Genomic DNA, 19,769 nt, shown 5'->3' on the forward strand with positions numbered 1-19,769 from the left:
ACTGTGATACTGTGGTGTGGTAGGGCAACGAATCAGCTAAATATTTCTGCCGTGCATACAAATCAATGTATTCGCGCCAAAGCAGCGGAATATCGACAATGAAGAACGTTATTCAGGATGATATCTGGAGAGAGTTCACTTGCAATTCAAGGCCAGGCCGATGTATATTCATCTTCATTTCAAAATTGGAACTGTACATTAGTCTTGGGATTATATTGTGATTTCATGTAATCCTAATATCATGCAGCGAGCAGTTCACATATAGTGACGGTTTATGGAAACTGGGACGAGAGGGAAGTAAAGGTTACTTTGAGTGGCGTAACGTAGGTATGAGAAAATAGCCGTTAGTTCAATAATGAATGATAATTTGTATCCAACGTTTTAGTTCGGTACAGGGAATCGTGTTGTTTATAACTGATGGGCATACAGTACGATGGTTTATGGAAACCAGGACCAGAGGGAAATAAAGAGTTTTTAACAGAAATTCGCCCGATTCATTCAACCAGTGAATGGAGCATAGATTCACACTGCCTTGTGATAGTGCTATAGTTAGTAGATCCGTTGCACTCACCGTGGATCCATATGGCTTGTCGTCCTTGGTCGTCGAAGCAGCCGATGACGATGAGGTCAGACTGCTTCCACTCCGCAAGTACGAGGAAGGCGATGTGTAGGACGACGACCCCTTGCTACTCCAAGGAGAAACCTGGAAAATAGGTAAGACAGTTCATTTGAATTTTTTTTCCATTTTTCCGAATAAATGGCCAAAATTCCGAATGACCAAACCATTGAAGATATAATGTATGTATGTTTTGCAATGTAAGACGCGCGTAGAGTGACCACTGTTCTCGAGCAATCGGCTGCCTAAGATAAATACGCATCCAATTACCAGCTGTCCTCTTCTGTTGGATGTAGAAGTCTTCTCGTGTTGGCAGATCTTCTTTATAAATTTATGTATCAAAAGAAATGAAATGTACGATGCTTTAATGTGTGGGATTGGCATTGACAGTCGATTTTTGTTGTCATAAAAGTGGTGTTGACACACATATGCAGCTAATTTGAAAGAGGCGAAGAAAAGTTAATGGTAGTTCCGTGCAGTAGTTGTGAAGAATGGTCGTCCATCGCCTTCCTCGCCGAGTATCTGCCTCACAATAACAACAAATCATATCCGAATGATAGTCTGTAATGTCTTGATACGTCATCAATGTGAAAATCTTGTCTGAGCTTCATTGAGCTATAGCTTCTTCCCAAAAAGACGTCACTCGGGATGCATAAAATCCTATGCATGTATTTCCGCATTTTTATAAAGCACATGACTGAATTATTTCGCCCACCACTCTTCTTTCTTCGAGTCATCCTTTTTTATTTTAACTTTGGAGCAACGTAAATCATTATTTAAGTTTATTTGGTATTTTCCCTGTAGTCTGGTAAGTCCTTATTATTAGCCAGGAGAGAGAATTCACCTTATCCGGACCCTGGAGTTTTTGATTGGACTTAAAATACGAAAATGTTTAATTTTGTTCGGTTTTGTTTCTTAAAAGTATTTTTGATCCATTAGATTCATCAGTTATTGACCACACCGCCGCGTGTTGAAGACGCTTGTTGGCTAATTTTCTTTTTGCCTGGCGCTCTATCCAAAAATAGAGAATAAAAGCTTGAATAGAACAACGGCATCAGCGACGATTACGACACTTTTGGAAGTTACTTGCATTATCATTGATTTTGCGTCACATCATCGAGCGCGTCTTGCATTATCCGTGACGGAATGCTTTGTTGAATGAAGTGTTTCGTACAGACGTTCCGCTTCATGTAGTAAACACAATGAGTCACTTGGCTCTAAAGGCTGTCTGTGACGTCAGTATTGCCCAATTCCCGACAAAATTAGGTGTGATTGCGCCCGAATCACTCACTATCTAAATTTGGTTGCATTACAACTCCTAAAGAATTGAGAATTTGATTTTCTGAAATGAGCTCGCGAAAATATTTTTGTACCTATGTACTCATACCATGCCAATGATCAATCAGAATAATTTTATCTCTTCAAGTTTCCATCTTCTCCCGCCCTTGGATGTGGTCGGAAGTGTCACTCCTCATTTCCTTTCGTGGTTTGGACGGCGGCGAATGTGCTTACCATTGTAATTTGGCAGCGATTGGAAGTAAGAGTTACGCGCACAAGGACATGCGTTGGCACGCTGCGGTGCTAGATGTGGATCTTTCCCGGCGCGCTTAATCGGTTAAGGCTGTTGTGGTACCTCGGCGGTTAAGTTGTTCAATGCTCAACTATCGAAATAGTGGCTAATATGTTAGGATATTTTGTAAATTCAATCTCATACATAGTTCGTCATAAGAGTGGCGGAGGCAAATACTTCAATCAGTGTGGGTATAATTGTTGTAATGCCATGTGGCAGTTAAAATTAGACATTCTTATTATGCTCTACCGATTGCTGTTCGTTATAAATGGATTTTCATAGATAAATTTTCCAGATATCTTATTTATAAAGCGGAGTATTTCTGTAGTCTCTTGTTTTTCTTTATCTATCGTATACCTTTAATGGTTGATTTATCTACACTTGATGTTGTAAATGTCTAGAAATAAAGTAGAAAAAAATATACTTCAGCTATGAGTGTGATGGACATCTTAAATTTAATTAAGTGCATTACATAATGAGAGTCATGACAAAATAAAATGTAGGCCCATTTCCTTACGGATATCAAAGTTAACTGCAGTATGGCAGTTGTATAATAAATGAATGAAGTTAATGAAGTAAATAAATGAATAATAAATGAAGTTAAGCGCTAGTTGCATGGTAATGCCACCACATTCGACTGTTAATGCAGGAAAATGTCGCAATTAAATGGTAAATTCATGCAAGGAATGAATTAAAAATATTATTTACTGAAATATTGCTAAAAGTATTTTTGATTCGAATTGTATCTTCTCTTCTACTTTTAAAATGATTTTTTACGAACATATGTCCCTTCATACGTTTCCTTAACGGTGGATAGAAGTTCTGGGTGGAAACTCAGGGTTGGTAAATATTTACGACAGCGCTCAAGAAGGCTGCGCAGTAAAACAGTTGGCCAGCATTGGAACTCCCAAGCTCAATATTAGAAGAAATATTTCGTACATGGAGGACATGAAATTTATGTCATTCCAATCCTGATATTTACTCTTTTTGGTTAATAAATTTAATGGAAGTAAAATTCCTAATCAAAATAACAAAGTTAAAAGCAAGCGCAATCGTCGTAGTCAGCCAGTCATACCCACCACGTGATCTCATTTTTTTACACTCTCAATAGGGTAGTTTCCTTCATCTAAGAAAACGAAAGGCCTTGATTGCGATTCGTTACCCACCATTAGTGTATTCATAGTATACAAATTATTTGGTTTTATAAATACCGGTTTAGACGAATGGCAAGGGTCAATTTTATCCTCATTTGAAAAAGGCCAGATTGGCGCCCATGCGATGCCACTCCACGTGACGTCACAGGGACCTCGTTTCTATACGAGAAGATAGGAGTTTTACATCGTCTGAGGTTACCAATGCATGCATGAGGCACAGAGCTCAGGGAAACATGTCTTAATAATCACCTATTAAAACTAGCTAAGGTCGGAAAGTTTTCCTCGTTTGATAAGGTATAAATAATCCTTATTTAAGCCAAGCGCTACCAGCTAGCATGGTACTCTGCTACCTACTAGCATTCTTCGTCGTATCATAGCTCAGAGCCTCGCCCCACGGTCACCTCACTTGCGGCAGCGGGAAACAGAACGTCGTCACACGGGAGTTTTCCCGGCATTCATACTTACCCGTCGCGTTTTCGCGCGCTTGAAATTTTTCACTTTTCATTAAATCGCGAAAGATAGATATCGTCATTTAAAAATCTAATAGTGTGAAGTTCGTACTCCAGGAGTAATAATCTTTCGATTTAGGCAATTAAAAAAAAATAGGAAACCACCCTATTTTGGTTTCATGCACATAAGCCGATAACCTCCCTCTTTTATATGTTTACTCTTGAGTTTCAGAATACGCTGCGTGATCGTGGTGGCCCAAAGCGTAAAGCAAGAAGCGGGGAGACTACTGTGTGCGGTCCCAATGCGTGGGGATGGCGTCCTTCCCTCGCTCCGCCCGCCGGCACTCCGCACTGGGCGGGGGTGGGAGTCGTCGCCGCCGACAATTGGTGGTGTGGGGATTCTCTAAGCGAGCACTTCCCGTGTTGCTCTCGCGGCGAATAATCCCAAAGGGCGGAGGAGGAGGAGGGGGGATTTGTCCGCTGCCCGCGGTCGCGGTGCAGCCACACTGTAGTATTACACACGCAAGTGTGTGATATGGTGTGTGTGTGTTTGAGCGGGCTTCCCCGGACGTCGCCGCATCATGCGTTTCACCTCTTTGCCCGTACCGTCGCGTCGCATCTGTGTCCCGAGAGTGATGGAGAGTCACTAGAGAGGGATTGGTGCGGTGGCTCGAATACTCAGTACTTCTGAGAAGTGTGCGAAATATCCCCAAGTATATTTACCATGTGAATACTCGAGTACCATGATCGACGAATGAACAAGCGATGGTGATCACCATATAGCTTATTCATATCTCACAATTATGTATTACCGAAAAATTCAAGTACCCGCCTCAGGTCAAAAGGAATTTTTTCTACTAGCCTGGGTATTCATTCACTTATGTACCATCTGGGTACTCGAATACCATGTCCAATAAATGTGCAAGCGATGGTTCTCACCCAAAAGCGAATTCATTTTCGTCGATTATCACCGAAATATTCTAGTATCGTCCTGACGTCTGAAGGTATTTGTCTGCTCGCATGAGTGTTCATTTATTCGCGTCAAGAAAGTATAAATTTTAATGCGTGCAACCATCTATTAGGAAGAGTCGACATCATTATGTAAATTAAAGCGAAACCCTTGAATTTACACTGAGTAGTGCATTCCAAGAGTGGGGGAATATTTCTAAGCATACTTACTTAACTATTTTAAACTTAACTGAGATTATATCATGCTTACACTCTATTTCCAATGATATAGCTTGATGCGCAATACAGACTACTTTAAGTTCATGCGAAATGGAGCATTGGTTTTTGATCTCTCCTTTTGATACCCAAATATCACCTTATATTTCACAATTACTTCCTTTTTCTACTTTCGCTCAAGTTATACTACTATTCAATATAAGAGATAGACCTAAAGCAGTGAACGAATGTGATGCAATTATTCCTTTAAATCCATGCGAGACCAAATTTCCCAATGCGTCATCAGCAGTTCTGACAAAAAAATAGACGACGCAGAAGTCTGTCGGAGCAGCTGCGTCCTTAATATCTCGTCATGAATGATTAAAAACTATTATTTAAAAACTCACTAATAAGATAAAAATGTTATTAAGGGTGTTCTATCCTAATTCAAAAATCCAAATTCAACCGTCGCCGGATTTTAGTTGCGAAGTTGGCCGCTACGGCCAGTGGAATGGGAAGCCTCCTTGGGTGGAGGGGAGTGTTCGCTGATCGAAGGAAAAAAAAAGGAAAGGAGGAGGGGTCGAGCTTCGCTCCGACCGAAAAAAACACCCGACGCTGTATCAAGTTTCACTGCGGAGGGGCGATATTGAGAGTGGTCAGGATTCGGAGGTTGATTTTTGCTCTCTGGCGGCATTAGTCCCACCTCAGCCACTCGGTTGCCGTTTCTTGGAAGAATCCAAATACGCACGCTCTCGACGAGGCTGGGAAGTGCGGCCGGCTTCTATGAAGAAAGGCGATTACTTGCATTGTTCTCTCCTTATTCGACTCTCCTCGAAGGGGAGAGCTGGTCAACGTTCATATCACAAAATTGCTAAGTGCTATTCAAAAAATCGTAAAAGTCAATTACGCTAGCCGAAATGCGCGTACTTCGTGAAACTTTTTTTTTAAGTACAACTTTATATTTTTACGTTATTCCTCAGTATGAATGAAATAGTAATCACCCACGTCCATTTGAAATCGTGTATTCAATACAGTTACTTTCCGGAACATGTTTATTCAGGGAGAACACTAATGAGACAAATGACAATTAATGCATGAACGAAAATTGATTTTCTATCATCTTTAATATTTATTGATTTAAATGGTAGGAATATCATAAATTGCATATTGCATCAGACATCACATACAGCTTTAATAAGGCCAATAACCCTGAATAGATCGCATCGGGTCATATTGACTTTTTCTTCGATGTTTTTTTAATAAAATGATGCCGTTCGAACTTGAGTTTTTCTGGTCTCTAATTTCTTGTAATTCTAACTCTAAGTAACGTTTAATATTCAAAGTGTTCCCTAGTTTTGCTGCAACCGAAGTTTTGACCCGATGCGACCGAAAGTGTTACAATTTATTCTCGCTTCCGATCCATCGTGAAGACGATTAAAATTCATTCGCTCGCATTTGGCTTGATGAAATCGCCGATGACTCATCTTCCTGGAATACACCCATGTGCAAAAAGTGTGTGTGATGAATCATCAGCATTTCGCCTCTTTTTGCGCAGAATTATTAGTTATAATTGTGAAAATCACAAATCTCTACTTTAATTCTGTTTCTGGAAATTATGCAAGAGATCGTGATACTAGGCAGTTGAGTGAAGATGAACTAGCTCTTATTAGTCCCCTTTTTCTCTCAGGTGCGTATAAAATTTCCCGTGTTGATATTAGGGAGATTTGGAGCAAAGAAGTCTATCAAATTTTTTCCCGTACACTGGGCTATCGGATTTTTTTTCTACGGTGCATTAGTTTATATGACCTTAGCACTAGACTACAAAATAAGAAAATTGACTAGTAAGTCGCAGTTACTGAGTTCATTAATAAAATATCCAAAAAAATTTGAATTTACAAATACACCATCAGAGTACATCACGATCCTTGACCAACTTATACCATTTCGAGGCCGATGTCCTGTAACGCAGTATCTATCCAAAAGCAAAAGAAATATGGTATTGAAGTCATTGCTATGGTGGATGCTAGGAAAATTTACCTAAAAATTGAAATTTATATGGGCACGTAGCCAGATGCCCTTTCAAAGAATCCAATTCACCTCATGAAATTGCCAAACGCTTAGCAGAGCACATTGAATGCAGAGGAAGAAATATTACCAGTAACAATTGGTGTACCAGCATGCCTTTAACAGTAGAACTTTATCAAAAAAAGATTGGCTACAGTAAGGACGATGAGTAAGAACAAAGCAGACGTTCCTCCTGAATTTCCCCCAAGAAAAAATAGAACCTTACATCATAGGCGAGGGGCAGGGGGGGCAGCTGCCCCCCCTCCAGAGGCAAAAATCGCAAAAGTCTTTCATCATAATCAGTACTGAATTGAAACGAAAGTATTCAACAAATTTTCTTTAAAACCACGAAAAATGATATGCATTAGTAGGTATAAGATATGTAAGTAAAATAAAAATATTTTTTCTAGGAAATGATATCATAATCTAATAATGTGCTGTTATAATTTTCTTAAAATATTTGTTTCATTCACCTTTTCCATGCTAAAATGTCACAACTTGGCTTGCGCCCCCTTCTAGACTATGGCTTGCCCCCCCCCCCTAGTTATGACCCTGGGTATGCCCTTGTCTTACATCCTTCCCTTTTTGGCTTTACTCCCGACATTTCCGCATTGTAATACCTACGTTTCAATAAAATCCGTATAGTACTTACTTCTGCCATTATCCATGACGCAAGTATTACTGCCTCAAGTGGTAACAAAATGCTTCCTGACATTATATCATTTTACAAAACTATGAAGGGGGTGTGGATTCAAATGATCAGCTTTGCTCAAATCATAATTCCTTCGAATTCACATGTAAAATGACCTCCTAAATCCGAATATGAACTCTGATTTTCTCCATCACCCACCATTTTTGGGGGAACTCCCCCCCCCCCCTCCAATTTTTACCACTTTTCGGTCATTTGGAGAAATTAAAAGGATTATTTTAGCATTTAAATTTTTCCTAGGGATTTTGAGGGGTGCAAAATTCTGAAAAAAATAATATTAATGGTAAAGATGTAGATTTGAGGGAAATTAGTCTCCGTAAATTGTGTAATAACGCATTAAAATGACCAATTTTGCCATTTTTCGCAAATTTTCACGTATTTTAAAACATTTCCAGCTTCTATTTCACATCATCCTCCCCGAAAGATAATAATACATTACAGCAAGAAACTGCAGTATTAATAAAAATATTTTGCTGTATAGCATAGCAACAATAATTAAAATATGTAGCAATAGCTCGGAAGATTCACTTTACTACTCTGGCCCTCGCAGTGCCTCTCCCGCTAAGGATTGGACGGCAATTCTCTTGATTTCGCAGCTAAAAAAAAAGAAATGTAATACTTTCTAGTTCCATGCAGAATATAAAACTGAGATTTTATATTTTCATTGGATTAAAAAAGATGATTTTTAAAGTGTTTTTTTTAGTCATTAACGGAAACTAATCCCCCTAAATGTACATCCTTACCATTAATTATCATGTTTTAGAACTTTTATACTCTCAAAAGCCAAATAAGAAATATAAATTCTAAAATAATCCTTTCCATTCCTCCAAATTATTGCAAAATTGATGAAAATTATAGGGGGCCTTCCCCCAAAAAATGGTGGGTGATGGAGGAAAACGGATGTCATATTCGGATTCAGGTGGTCATTTTATATAAGAACTAGCTGACCCGGCGAACTTCGTACCGCCTAACAATCAATGAACTTACAGTTTACTTACACCATTTATAAATCAAGAGCGGCTGCATCGTTTTTAATCATGTTTAATTTATTATAATAAAATAAGGATACAAATTCAATATAACTACGTAAATGAGAACCAAAATTGCTTGTCAGAAAGTCATTTTCTTTATCGAATCTACATAGGGTGAATCGGAGCACGTTTACGCGGATTTTTTTCAACAAATTTTCTTACGTTTTAGCTTAAGAAATTTTGGGCATTGTGGTTTAATAAAGCAGTTCATGAAATAAAAATTATACGCATTCAGTTGTTGGCTATTTGCGTTATTAGCTGTAAAAAAATGTTTTTAGGTCCAAGTCTGTTGCATACACTTGGCCCATTCAGGGGGCAGGTTGACACGACCCCAGACCGACGATTGACTGATGCTCAAAATCGTGCAAGAAAAGCCCCTATGAAGCAGCATTCGCATTAAATGACTTAAGGCGCGCCAGTTTTAGTATCTCTGTTTGGAAAAAATGCACTGCGTAAACGTACTGCATGCGTAAACGCACCACGGTGAGCCCTACACATTCGGGTTTAATGTCTTGCGTCAAGCACCTTCTGAGAAACAACAGTTTTTGTTTTGTTATCAGGCGCAAGATGAAGCGGATGAAGCTAAATAAATATAGCGAAGAAAAGCAGTGACGCAGCGAGGGGAGGTTTTGGGGGATAAACCCCCCCACCCCCAAGAGCTTAGAGAATTTATTTATGAAAGATTATGTTATTAATATTAGGGGGACGGATGACTAACAAACAAAACATATTTAACTATTCACACAGCCACAAAACCCACTATTTTGAACCATTTATCTTAAAAAATGTCTGGGGGAAGTGCCCCCACACTTCCCGCTTACCTTAGCGAGTTTTCTATACCCTACAGACCCGTGGTATTAGCTGCACCAAAAACCCCCTATCCTAGCTACGCACTTGAAGCGAAGGAAGAAATACAGAGGATGGTTTATCGACTCGTGAACATAGCACGCTAAATTGACCATGAGAAAATCATGGGTTTTCATTAGCACATGAGCACAAACAACACAAAAACTGAAAGAATGACCATGCGATTTTTTAATCGTTATCACGAATGCAACACGAATTGGATATTGAATACTTTTAAGCTCAAAAGGGCATATGAGTTGAGATCATGGAATATACGGAATGAGGACTTCCTAATCTTTGAATTTTCCTTTGAGTAAAGTTGCGTGAATCACATTCATCACCAATTTTTTAAATGATCAAACACGTTCCGTTGGATAGTTATGGTTGGTTTAGGCTTCGAAAGATCATGAGCACAGAAACTACATTTTTCTGTAAATCGTGCCTTGGTAAGCCAGGTACGTCCAAGGACTTAAAATATTCAGATAGATAGTTGGTGATTTCGTCTTCGTTTGTTACACATTTAAAAGATTCGAATCCATGCATAGTACGAACTATTTGAATTTACCTCGTTTTAGTCATCCACATCTTCGTTCTTGCTCGCTAAATCAAGCATCTTTGATTCTTTTGGTGATCAATCATATTCTGGAACTCTTTGTTGATGAGCTCACTGAAACTAATTTGCTGTCATTCCAAGGAAAAGAGTTAAAACTACTCGATTCCTCGACAGGAACACGGACATTACCGTTTGTCAACAATTGCTTGGAGATTTGTTTACAAACACGGTAGTGAAGTGTCAACTCGAGCAGGGCCACGGCTGGGCTTACAATCAGCTCGAATTAAATTTTTAAAATGTAATTTCAATTTAATTAATATTTTGAATATATTTAGTAATTAAAATGTTATATTACACACCTACATTTCTTAGATAACAGTGAGTGCTTGTAATTTAATATGAACTTTATATAATAGCAATAAAGCTCAAATTGATTCTACGTTTTAGTTAGAAAACGTTTGTATGTGAAAAAGAAAAGGGCTGTTTTTAGGGTTTTCCCGGCAATTATTCGATTTTTTCTCGCCGTAAGAACCATCCTTGGACTTCAACGAACATTTTAAAAAAAGAATTGGCCAAATTGGTCCAGGCGTTGTTGAGTTATGCGCTTACCAACACATTTTGCGATTCATTTTTATATATAAGATCAGCAGGAATGGTACCAGGGCTCGAGAAAAATTATTTTTTCCGTCCAGTGTTACAGTATCGGCCGAAGAACGAAAATGTGTCCCTTTCCATGGGATATTGTCTCCCTTTTCCGACGCAAAGCGACTGATACCCTTCCCGTATTATGTTTAATTTCTTTGCGATTTCCCTCCACCTGTTCCAGTAGTTGCACAATAAATGATTTATGCACTCTATTACGGTATCAACTGCCCAGTACTGGGCAGTTGATACCATAGGGTGGTACTTCAATCAATTTCTTCGTAACGCTGCTGTCGCCATCACCTACGAATGAAATGACAGTATTATAGTATCTTCCAGAACAATAACAATGAATTATTCCGTGCCTTATATTATCGTACCAATTATCCAATGATATTTTAATTCGCGCATCTTTATACCTGTTTCGAACCCTTCGACTAATATGTCAGCTTCCATTGCTGTCGAGGATTTGCTCCAATTTTTGTAGCATTGCTCTTTCACCTCCGATTTTGTATCGCTACTTCTCGCCCAAATACAGCAGTATCTGTTCCTCACTTCAATAAACAAGACCTTCTGAGTTCGAAAGCCGACAATACGGGCCTGTGAAATGAGAGAGAATTTTAATTTTAATGCTATCAAAATGTAGTTTAAAATAAAAAAATTACATCCAATATTGTCCTACAGAAGAATCTCTCTCTTATTCCAATAGTAGATATTAATGCCAACGTGTTGACAAAATTCATACTGCTACATTTGGGCAATAGTAAAAATTGTTGGACTAGTGTGCTTCTCAATATTTCTGCTCTTCTAGGTACCGAGGGATTATAGGTATGAGATCATAATTATTAGTCAACAATCCTAAGATTGATTTGACGCAGCTCTCCATTCGTCTCTCCTACCCGCTAGCCTCTTTATAGCGACATATGTCTTCCCTTTTGCATCCTTTATAACCTTTCCAATGTAACTCATTCGGGAGCGTCCCTTGCCATTCTTCCCTTCCACTTTTCCTTCTATGAATGTTTTCATCAGGCCATCAGGTCTCATAATGTGGACAAGTAAGTTGTCCCGTCTTCTGCTTAAGGTTTTTAGAAGTCTTATTTTTTATCCCACTTCTTTTGCACTCATTCATTATTTACACGTTCGATCAATTTTATATTCATCATTCTTCGGTAGCAACACATTTCGAATGCTTCCACTCTTTGACTTCTCTGCTGCTATCAACGTCTAAGCCTCACTTCCTTAGAGAATCATACTCCATATGTAGCATATGATGAATTGTTTCCTTACTTCTATGCTTGTATTCTCAGATGTAAGAAGATTCATCTTTTTGTAGTAAGCCCTCTTCGCCAGCGCTATTCTACTATTTCTTTCTTGCTTCGTCCATCGTTGGTAATTCGGCTTCCCTGGTAAGAAAACGCTTTCACCTCTTCTAACTTTTGATTTCTTAGCTTAATGTTTGTCCTAGCCTCCTCTCTTTTGCTCCATACTAATATCTTAGTCTTCCTTTTGTTGATTTTCAACTGATATCTGGCCATATTCCTTTATATATTTGTCAAAGTCTTTAAAAATTCTTCTCTGTCTCGGCTATGACTGCTATGTCGTCAGCGAATCGTAGCATACTATTTTCTCTCCGTTAATATTGACACCCAAAGCCTTCTCCTTACAATCACCTAAAATTATAAGGTTTTCTTCACCTGTTTGATTACTGATTTGATATCTTCATAGACGTCTTTAACTTCTTCATCCTAGTAGTCCGTCGTAGGTATGTTAACATGTACCACTACGGTATCTACCGGCTTAGTCTCAAGCTTTACCATAATTATCCTTTTATTTAGCGCGGAACCTTTTTCCATGAATATCGATCGTATGATCCTTATCTTTTACATAATTAACGGAAGGAGGAATATTTCTCGCAGTTTTTCAAAGGAAATTAGTAAAGGCATTAGAAATAATTTATCCCCTACGAAATTAAAGCGGGCCAAATGTTGGCAAAGTCGAATCCATTAGTTCGTAATCAGACATAGCTTAGTCCCAAGAAGATACATTGAATGAATTACACACGATTTGTACGTTGAAGATGTTGTTATAACATTGAAACTTCACACAGCATTACTGCTGGTCACATTAACTTTTCTTATAATCGTGGAAAATTGCAAGTGTTTCTTTCAATATGGAAAAATTCCGCTCCATCACGTTTGAATCTTCGGATTTTATTTGTAAGTTGAATTAAGTATATGTTTTTATGTAGAGCGTTTTGAAAATCATTAATCATTCTACCAAATAAAGTTGTTAAGCATGGAACGGCAACTAAAAATTATCTACCGTGTAGTGGTTAGAGTTATTCGTAAAAGAGGATATTCCAGCGTCACATGCAAAAGGTTTTGTGCTCTCACTCATACAAAGTACTACATTGAACAAGCAAATTTGTACGCAGTCACGCGCACGAGTGCATAGTTAAATACACTAGTGCATAGTTAAATAAGTATGATAATCGACATGAAAAAATCATTTGACTAACCTGGGATTCGAACCCGGATATCCCCGATGGCCGGTTAAATATGCTACCACTTATACCACGAAGCAACCTTTTTCCTTGAATATGAAATTCACTGACTCTTCAATGACTCTTTTTACTTGTGTCTAAGATTCGCCTAGAAAAATTTACTTGGTAATGTAACGGACCGGCAATCGGGAGGATCTGGGTTTGAATCGCGGCTAACATAAGCGAAATGTTGTTGAAGTTTATTCGGGATTGCCTTCAACAACAGCATGCGCCGGGAAAACCTCAGATCTTTCTTCATAAGCGAAATGTTTTTTTCGTGGCAAATAACAGTCTTGGTATACATGTATTCTCATTCATATTAAATAATAGTGGAGTATAAGATCTAAAATTCCCTTCGAAATTAAAAAAATGGGAGACATATTAAGTACAAGACCTAACTTCAATGCAGGGTTCCATCCCGGAAGGGTAATACAGTGTACTCGAGGGGTAGAGAAAAATTGATCGGGTAATGCTCCTGAGAAATTTTAGTTTCTTCCCAATGACTACAACTGCTCTGCGGTGATGTTAGAATCATTCTAAACTGAAGAACTTTTAATGATATTACATTTAGTTGTCATAAATTTCTAGACGTCTTATTATGCCGAATAATTTCAACAGTTAAATATAATGAGTCTACCTGATCCTGCGCACTAGTATTTTACATGAAGTCTCGCATATTTATACCGCAATGTGGTCGTTTACTCTGGCACGAAATCTTAATTTTAGTTAATAACTCGGTCGATGGATGGGTAAAAATAACTAACTACCTCGTTCAGTCATTCTCACAAAAATTAGCATTGAAAAATCGCGGAAGTTGCCGCCCACTTCTGAGAAAAGTTGCATTCATCATCAGAGTTTCGGTTCATTACGACCTGTAGTGAGAACAATTCATTGAGAGAATCAATCGCTCAGAAGAGTGTAAGCAGCACGTGAAACAGGTTGTTGGTGAGAGATATAACGCGAAGTTAGTTTGCATAACTTCACTCGAGCGAAATAAATATCCCACATTCGAGTTTTATCCGTGTGTATTGTTTGTTTTCTCGTCACTCCTGCTACACAAGTAAAATTCTTGTCTTATACTTGTAAAACTGGTTTGCAGGTTCATTGGATCTCGTGTATCTAATTTTTGCATACAACAAGCATATTTATGCAAATAGTTAGATAGATAGTTAAAGATTAAATTCGGTCATCTAGACGTCGTCGCTGTATTACATCGACCAAACATTAACCCCTGCTTAGTGATACGGTGGTTCAAGTTCAAATTCTTTCTTTTGGGTGACTCATGTAATGATAAATAATAGTAATTTTAATAAATAAGAATATTTTTATAAGAAAATAACTTTTCGAAGTTTTCTCCCTCGGTTGCAAGTTATCGAGAAACATATATGTCGGAAACACGAGACAAATAAACCAACGTGATACTTTTCATATCGTGTTTTGATGACATAACGGTTACTTTTGAAAATATTTAGACACGAAATGAAGATATGCACGTTATATTACCTACTCGGTGAAATATTTTTTCTTGGTTAGCGTCAGCAAGAACTTAAAAGGCAATGGTGCAACCTAGAATCTAATTGATAATGTGCAGTATATTCTCTGTATTCATCTTATTTTCAATGCTTGGTTACAAAAAATTAATATATTATAGTCACAGCCAATAAATTATCGAGAGGTAGGTACTTACTTTAAAGCAGTTTTTCCTTCTGTAGTGTAAATAACATCTATTATTGCAGGTTTCTAATGAATAAAATGGTTAAAATAATTTGATAGTCTATTTCTTAGCTGCATCACGTTTTTACAGATTTTACGTGGATGAAAATACGTGTCTAAAGATATACTAACTGTTAATAATGTAGCACACTTAAAAAGGATTTATACATTCACCATTATTCCTAGTACTTCTTTTCCACCTTCCCACAAAAGATATGCTTCCTCTTTGATTTCCTTTCACTTTCCATGCATAAGAACAGAAAACTTGAAAACTCGCGCTAGCCCCGTTTCAAACATGCCGCTCGCAACACAAGAACACAGGGCTTCGGATAATAACGAAAAAAACTGTTGGCCTGCTGGGGCCCGACCACGGGTCAGACGGGCAAGCTTAGGTCGAGGAAAGCATAGAGGAAAAAAAACAGATGTAGGGGACACAAGAGACGATGGAGGGGAGGTAGTGAGAGAGACTGCTGTGGGGTGAGAAGCTCTTTCACCGAGAGTGGGGGATCATACAGCAGCGCCATGGAAGAAAAGATCGTAAGCGCTTGACGTTGAGAAAACACGCTCGGGAAATTGAGCTATAGTGTGGTTATTACAAATATTACATTGATGAAACGTATCTTATTTCTAAGAAGAAGGATGAATGTTCTCATTTCCCGAAAAAAAATTCAAATCGCGTTTTCTACGTGGTAGAATTACATCGAGAAAATAGGCGTTTTATTGTGTTTTTCAGCGCAAATAACTAATTAACAAATGCTTTTCAAATTTTTTTTTTTTCACTTGCCAATAACAATAATCTTAGCTTAAACCATATCCAAAACAAGTTCTCTCCAGAGTGTATAATAAGCGAGCAAATGGCGAGCAACCTAAAGTCTGCAGAGCCGTTTTTCGCGGAGGTATAGAACACCCTTAATTACAAATTTTTCGGCTACAAGTTTATGATGCTCTGGGTCTGAGGTATTTTGAAGTGAGGAATGGTAATGTGTGCCTTTAAACCCTTAATTTAGACTGAGTGGGACTTAATCATGGTAAATGTCAATGGATTGCATAGAATGTTGGTCAAGTCTTTATTTCTGAATGTGAATGCGAAGTAGGTAGCTATGGCTATAGTTGCATATTTTATAAAAGGAGTGTGATAAAACAAGTCATATTCTTATTGTTGGAAAACTTCTATAAAAATGAGAAAAATAGTGATCTATGTTTCCGTTTGGGAGAATGGCAGCGACGTGGCATTGCGCGTCTTTTCCAAGGTCAGGGGCTGCCCTTGAAAATGCCGTGCCGCTGATTGTCCTCAATGGAAGTGGTAGCTGCATTTTCTAGCGACACAGCCGCGCTTGAGCAAGAATGGCATTCTACGCGAATTAGATTAAGACGTTGTCAAAGGAATACGTGCTCTGAAAAAATGAAGAATGTCATTTCCAGGGAAGGATGAGTAAGCGCTTCGCTAGAGTACTGGGTTCTTATCTGAGAAGACCTATTTTTCTATTCCTCATGTAGTTCCTTACGGCCGTATTCATAGTTTCCTTAGTAAGCTACTAACGCCCAAGTAGCGTTCTAAGTAGTAGCATACTAGCAAAATGGTATTCATAGATCGTTAGTAAGGGCTACTAAGCTTAGTATGCTACTATCTTAGTAGCCGGTTCTTAGTCGCACTCCGGCCTTGTTTAAGGGAGCTACTAAATATGGCGGACCGTTGTGGATGATCGAACTCCGGTTTTATTTGTATACTGTTATAGAGTTTTTATGCATTTGTGCCAAAATGGAATACGAGAATCCATTCTTCAAGTAAGGCAGGCAACGTATGTAGTGTAATTGTTGGCAGGAATTGAAAGTTTTTCGTAGCTGCGAGGAAGCTACGACTTGCAGTGAACTTGTGCCTCTAGTGTAAGTGAACACAATTTGTACATTCAATGCGACCCTAAGTGAATTGATTGCATATAGACGATGAAGTAAAGAGTGAAGCGACAAGTGAAGTGATTTGTGAGTGTAAGAGCTTCGACAAAATTATTTATTTATTTCATACTGGTTTAACCATTTCGATCAAAGGTATCTACTAGCTGTTGCGAAGGGGATATGTTTCATATTTGAAGCAGTTTTTCTTTAGGGATACAGCAAACGCTTATAAATTTTAATTCGTTTGTACGCTTATAATTTGTGTTTGATTGTATTACTTATTCTAGTCACTTTATCGTGAGCTTTCGGCAGTGTTTACATTTCGCGTATTTCGTTGCGCTGTTGTTTTTGTTTTGGTTACGGTACGAGTGATAGTTGAGAGTGAGATTGGAAGTTTGTTGATGTTACAATTTCTGGTTTAAACATTTGTTTCAGCCTATTTATTTCATTGTCTACGTAATGGTAATTTTAAATAACATCAACTGATTCTAAATCATTAGTGATGAGTGGGAAGTGAGATGTGAAGAATTCTTTCGAACGTCAACGAGTGCAAATTCTTTTGGTGTGTGCAGAGTGATTGGAAAACTGATTATCATTGTTTACTAGAGTTACGTTATAGTGTTTTAAATTAAGTGTGAGTCAAGCTTTTCATTGAACCAGTTGATTCAGAATGTACGGATTATAAGTGTCATAAAGACAGCTCGTGAAATGTGAAGTGAAATGTTGTGTGTGTTGTAGTGCTATTTGTGATATTATCAGCAATAAATAAGTAAAACAAGTTACGTTAATTATGCTTTGTTTTTTACATTAACCACCTCTAGTAAACTATATGCCGTATATTTCCGCACGCTGTCAATATTTGAAATATTTAAATGTAGCGAAGCAGATTGTTGTTTCCTTGACTAACATTTTAGGAGTTGCAAACATATGTTACTAATTGCTCGCACGTAGGTGTTTGTAACGTAATAAATGTGTATCATTCTTACATTTATCTCAACGTTATTTTCTTAACGATTCATTTCTGCATTGCAAAAGTTTTCGTTTCTACTCCGACATTGAGGTGTATTTCTGCTTTCCGAATACATATATGTATAGTACTGACGTTGCTAGTTATGTTTTTCCATACTAATCACGCATACACTAATGGAAACAAATATCAGAAGTGCAAACAATACGCAATGTATATGATCAATAAATATACGGCCGTTTGTAAAGCAATAACTGCATCTCAAACATACAAATGCTTCGGTATTACTCATAAATCTACCCTTTCCCAAAGGTATTGCATAATGTTTGTGTACAGCAATCAAAAAATATGTCTGAGATGCGATATCACATCGAATTATCCATTATGAAGTAAAAATTTCAATGCATTTTGCTGAATCAATTTCTTTTGTTTGATAGTGTTACGAATTTTCCGCGCCGCGGAGGAGTCAGATGCAGTGTTGTCAAGCGTAGCCTAGCGGGTTGAACCCAAATCGCTACCGAGTATCGGCTGCCGAGCTGGCTAGTAGCATACTAAGTTAGTAGCTCTTATTAGCTCACGTAATACAATCCATGAATACCATATCTTAGTAGGCGACTAAAAGGTCTTAGCAGCCGACTAAGTTAGTCGCCCTACTAGCGTGTTTTAGCGGAAATCTATGAATACGGCCGTTAATGTCGTATTGGTATACTGATGAAATCTTTGGACTTTTTTTCTTGTTTTTCTAGGTATTTTGTATTGAATTGTAATTATAAGATGCACGCAGCTTTTCAAGACGTTCAGTCAGACATGGATTTTTTCGAGTCTTCTTGTCGAGTTTCATTTTTTTGGAAAGAATTTTCGCATTGGAATATGGAAAATATCGACCGTGTTCCTAAATATACCAGCAATAAAATGATTGTTTTGAATGGTAAAAATACCATAAATGAGACTAACGAGGAATGCTATAGGTTTAATATCACATAATCCAGATTGCAGCAGCTGTCAGAAAGATCAAAGAATATGTTACTTGCATATATATGCCCCAAAACATTCTTTGAAATTTGCCGTATGACGTTAAAACGACTTTTATTTGCATCTTAAAAGTAGAATATTAAAGAAAAGTTGAAAGGAAAAGGCTTACTATAATTAACAAAGGAACATTCCTTTCTCTCTACAAGTGTTTGAAACAAGCGGAGTTTTTAAATATTTAATATTCGGAAGTTACTCTGGGAAAAATCGACGTTTAATTTACAAGAGAAAAGAGTTATTTTTTGAGAAAAGGTGTCAGAACCACTAATCCTAAGAATCATTTATGTACGGTAATAACAGGTTAATACTGCGTGTATGATCGCTCTTTTACATAGTAAAAAGGTATTAGGCTTCGCAGAAGTTGGGAAAATTCACAGGAGAATATTTCGTTGTACCGTGAGGAGTATCCACTATTTATTGACATATATAAATTGTTTATAAGAATGCTATATTCATTTGTATGGATAAGTATCGACAGTGCACCTAACGGTGCGTTAAAATGCATAGTTTTAGGATCGCAATGAGGAAATTTCGCCCTATATGTTAATGAGCCTGCCTCAAACGGCCTCATCTCGCGCTCTCTGATGATGGCTCTTAAATTTGAAGGAAAAAGCGATTTCTTTCTGGCTTCTCTGTGCGAGCGGCCAAGAATAAAATCCCAAAAAGCACTCGACCTATTATCCCCACCTTTCCATGGCACGGAAGACCGCTGATCGCGTATTTCCATCAATAGCTTTTTTATTGTAGCGGTAAGATACTTCATGTTAGAATTTTATTCTATTAATTTTAGTAAAGGTAATACGACTCTTGACCACCATATTCATAAT

The 19,769-nt window shown here is 37.9% G+C and overlaps 1 protein-coding gene across 4 annotated transcripts in view; it reads right to left on the minus strand.

Annotated features, from left to right (window-relative positions):
- LOC124158615 (serine-rich adhesin for platelets-like) overlaps positions 1–19,769 on the minus strand; it is a 304,427-nt gene that overhangs the window by 252,111 nt on the left and 32,547 nt on the right. For all 4 annotated transcript variants that reach the window (XR_006864847.1, XR_006864846.1, XM_046533784.1 and 1 more), the window contains exon 2: positions 572–703. Coding sequence is in view for 2 of the 4 variants with exons in the window: in XM_046533784.1 (XP_046389740.1) it covers positions 572–703 (132 nt within the window). In the remaining 2 variants the exon portion in view is untranslated. The remainder of the gene's footprint in view (positions 1–571; positions 704–19,769) is intronic.

Source organism: Ischnura elegans, chromosome 5, assembly GCF_921293095.1.
Source record: "Ischnura elegans chromosome 5, ioIscEleg1.1, whole genome shotgun sequence".
Taxonomy (NCBI): Eukaryota; Metazoa; Arthropoda; class Insecta; order Odonata; family Coenagrionidae; genus Ischnura; species Ischnura elegans.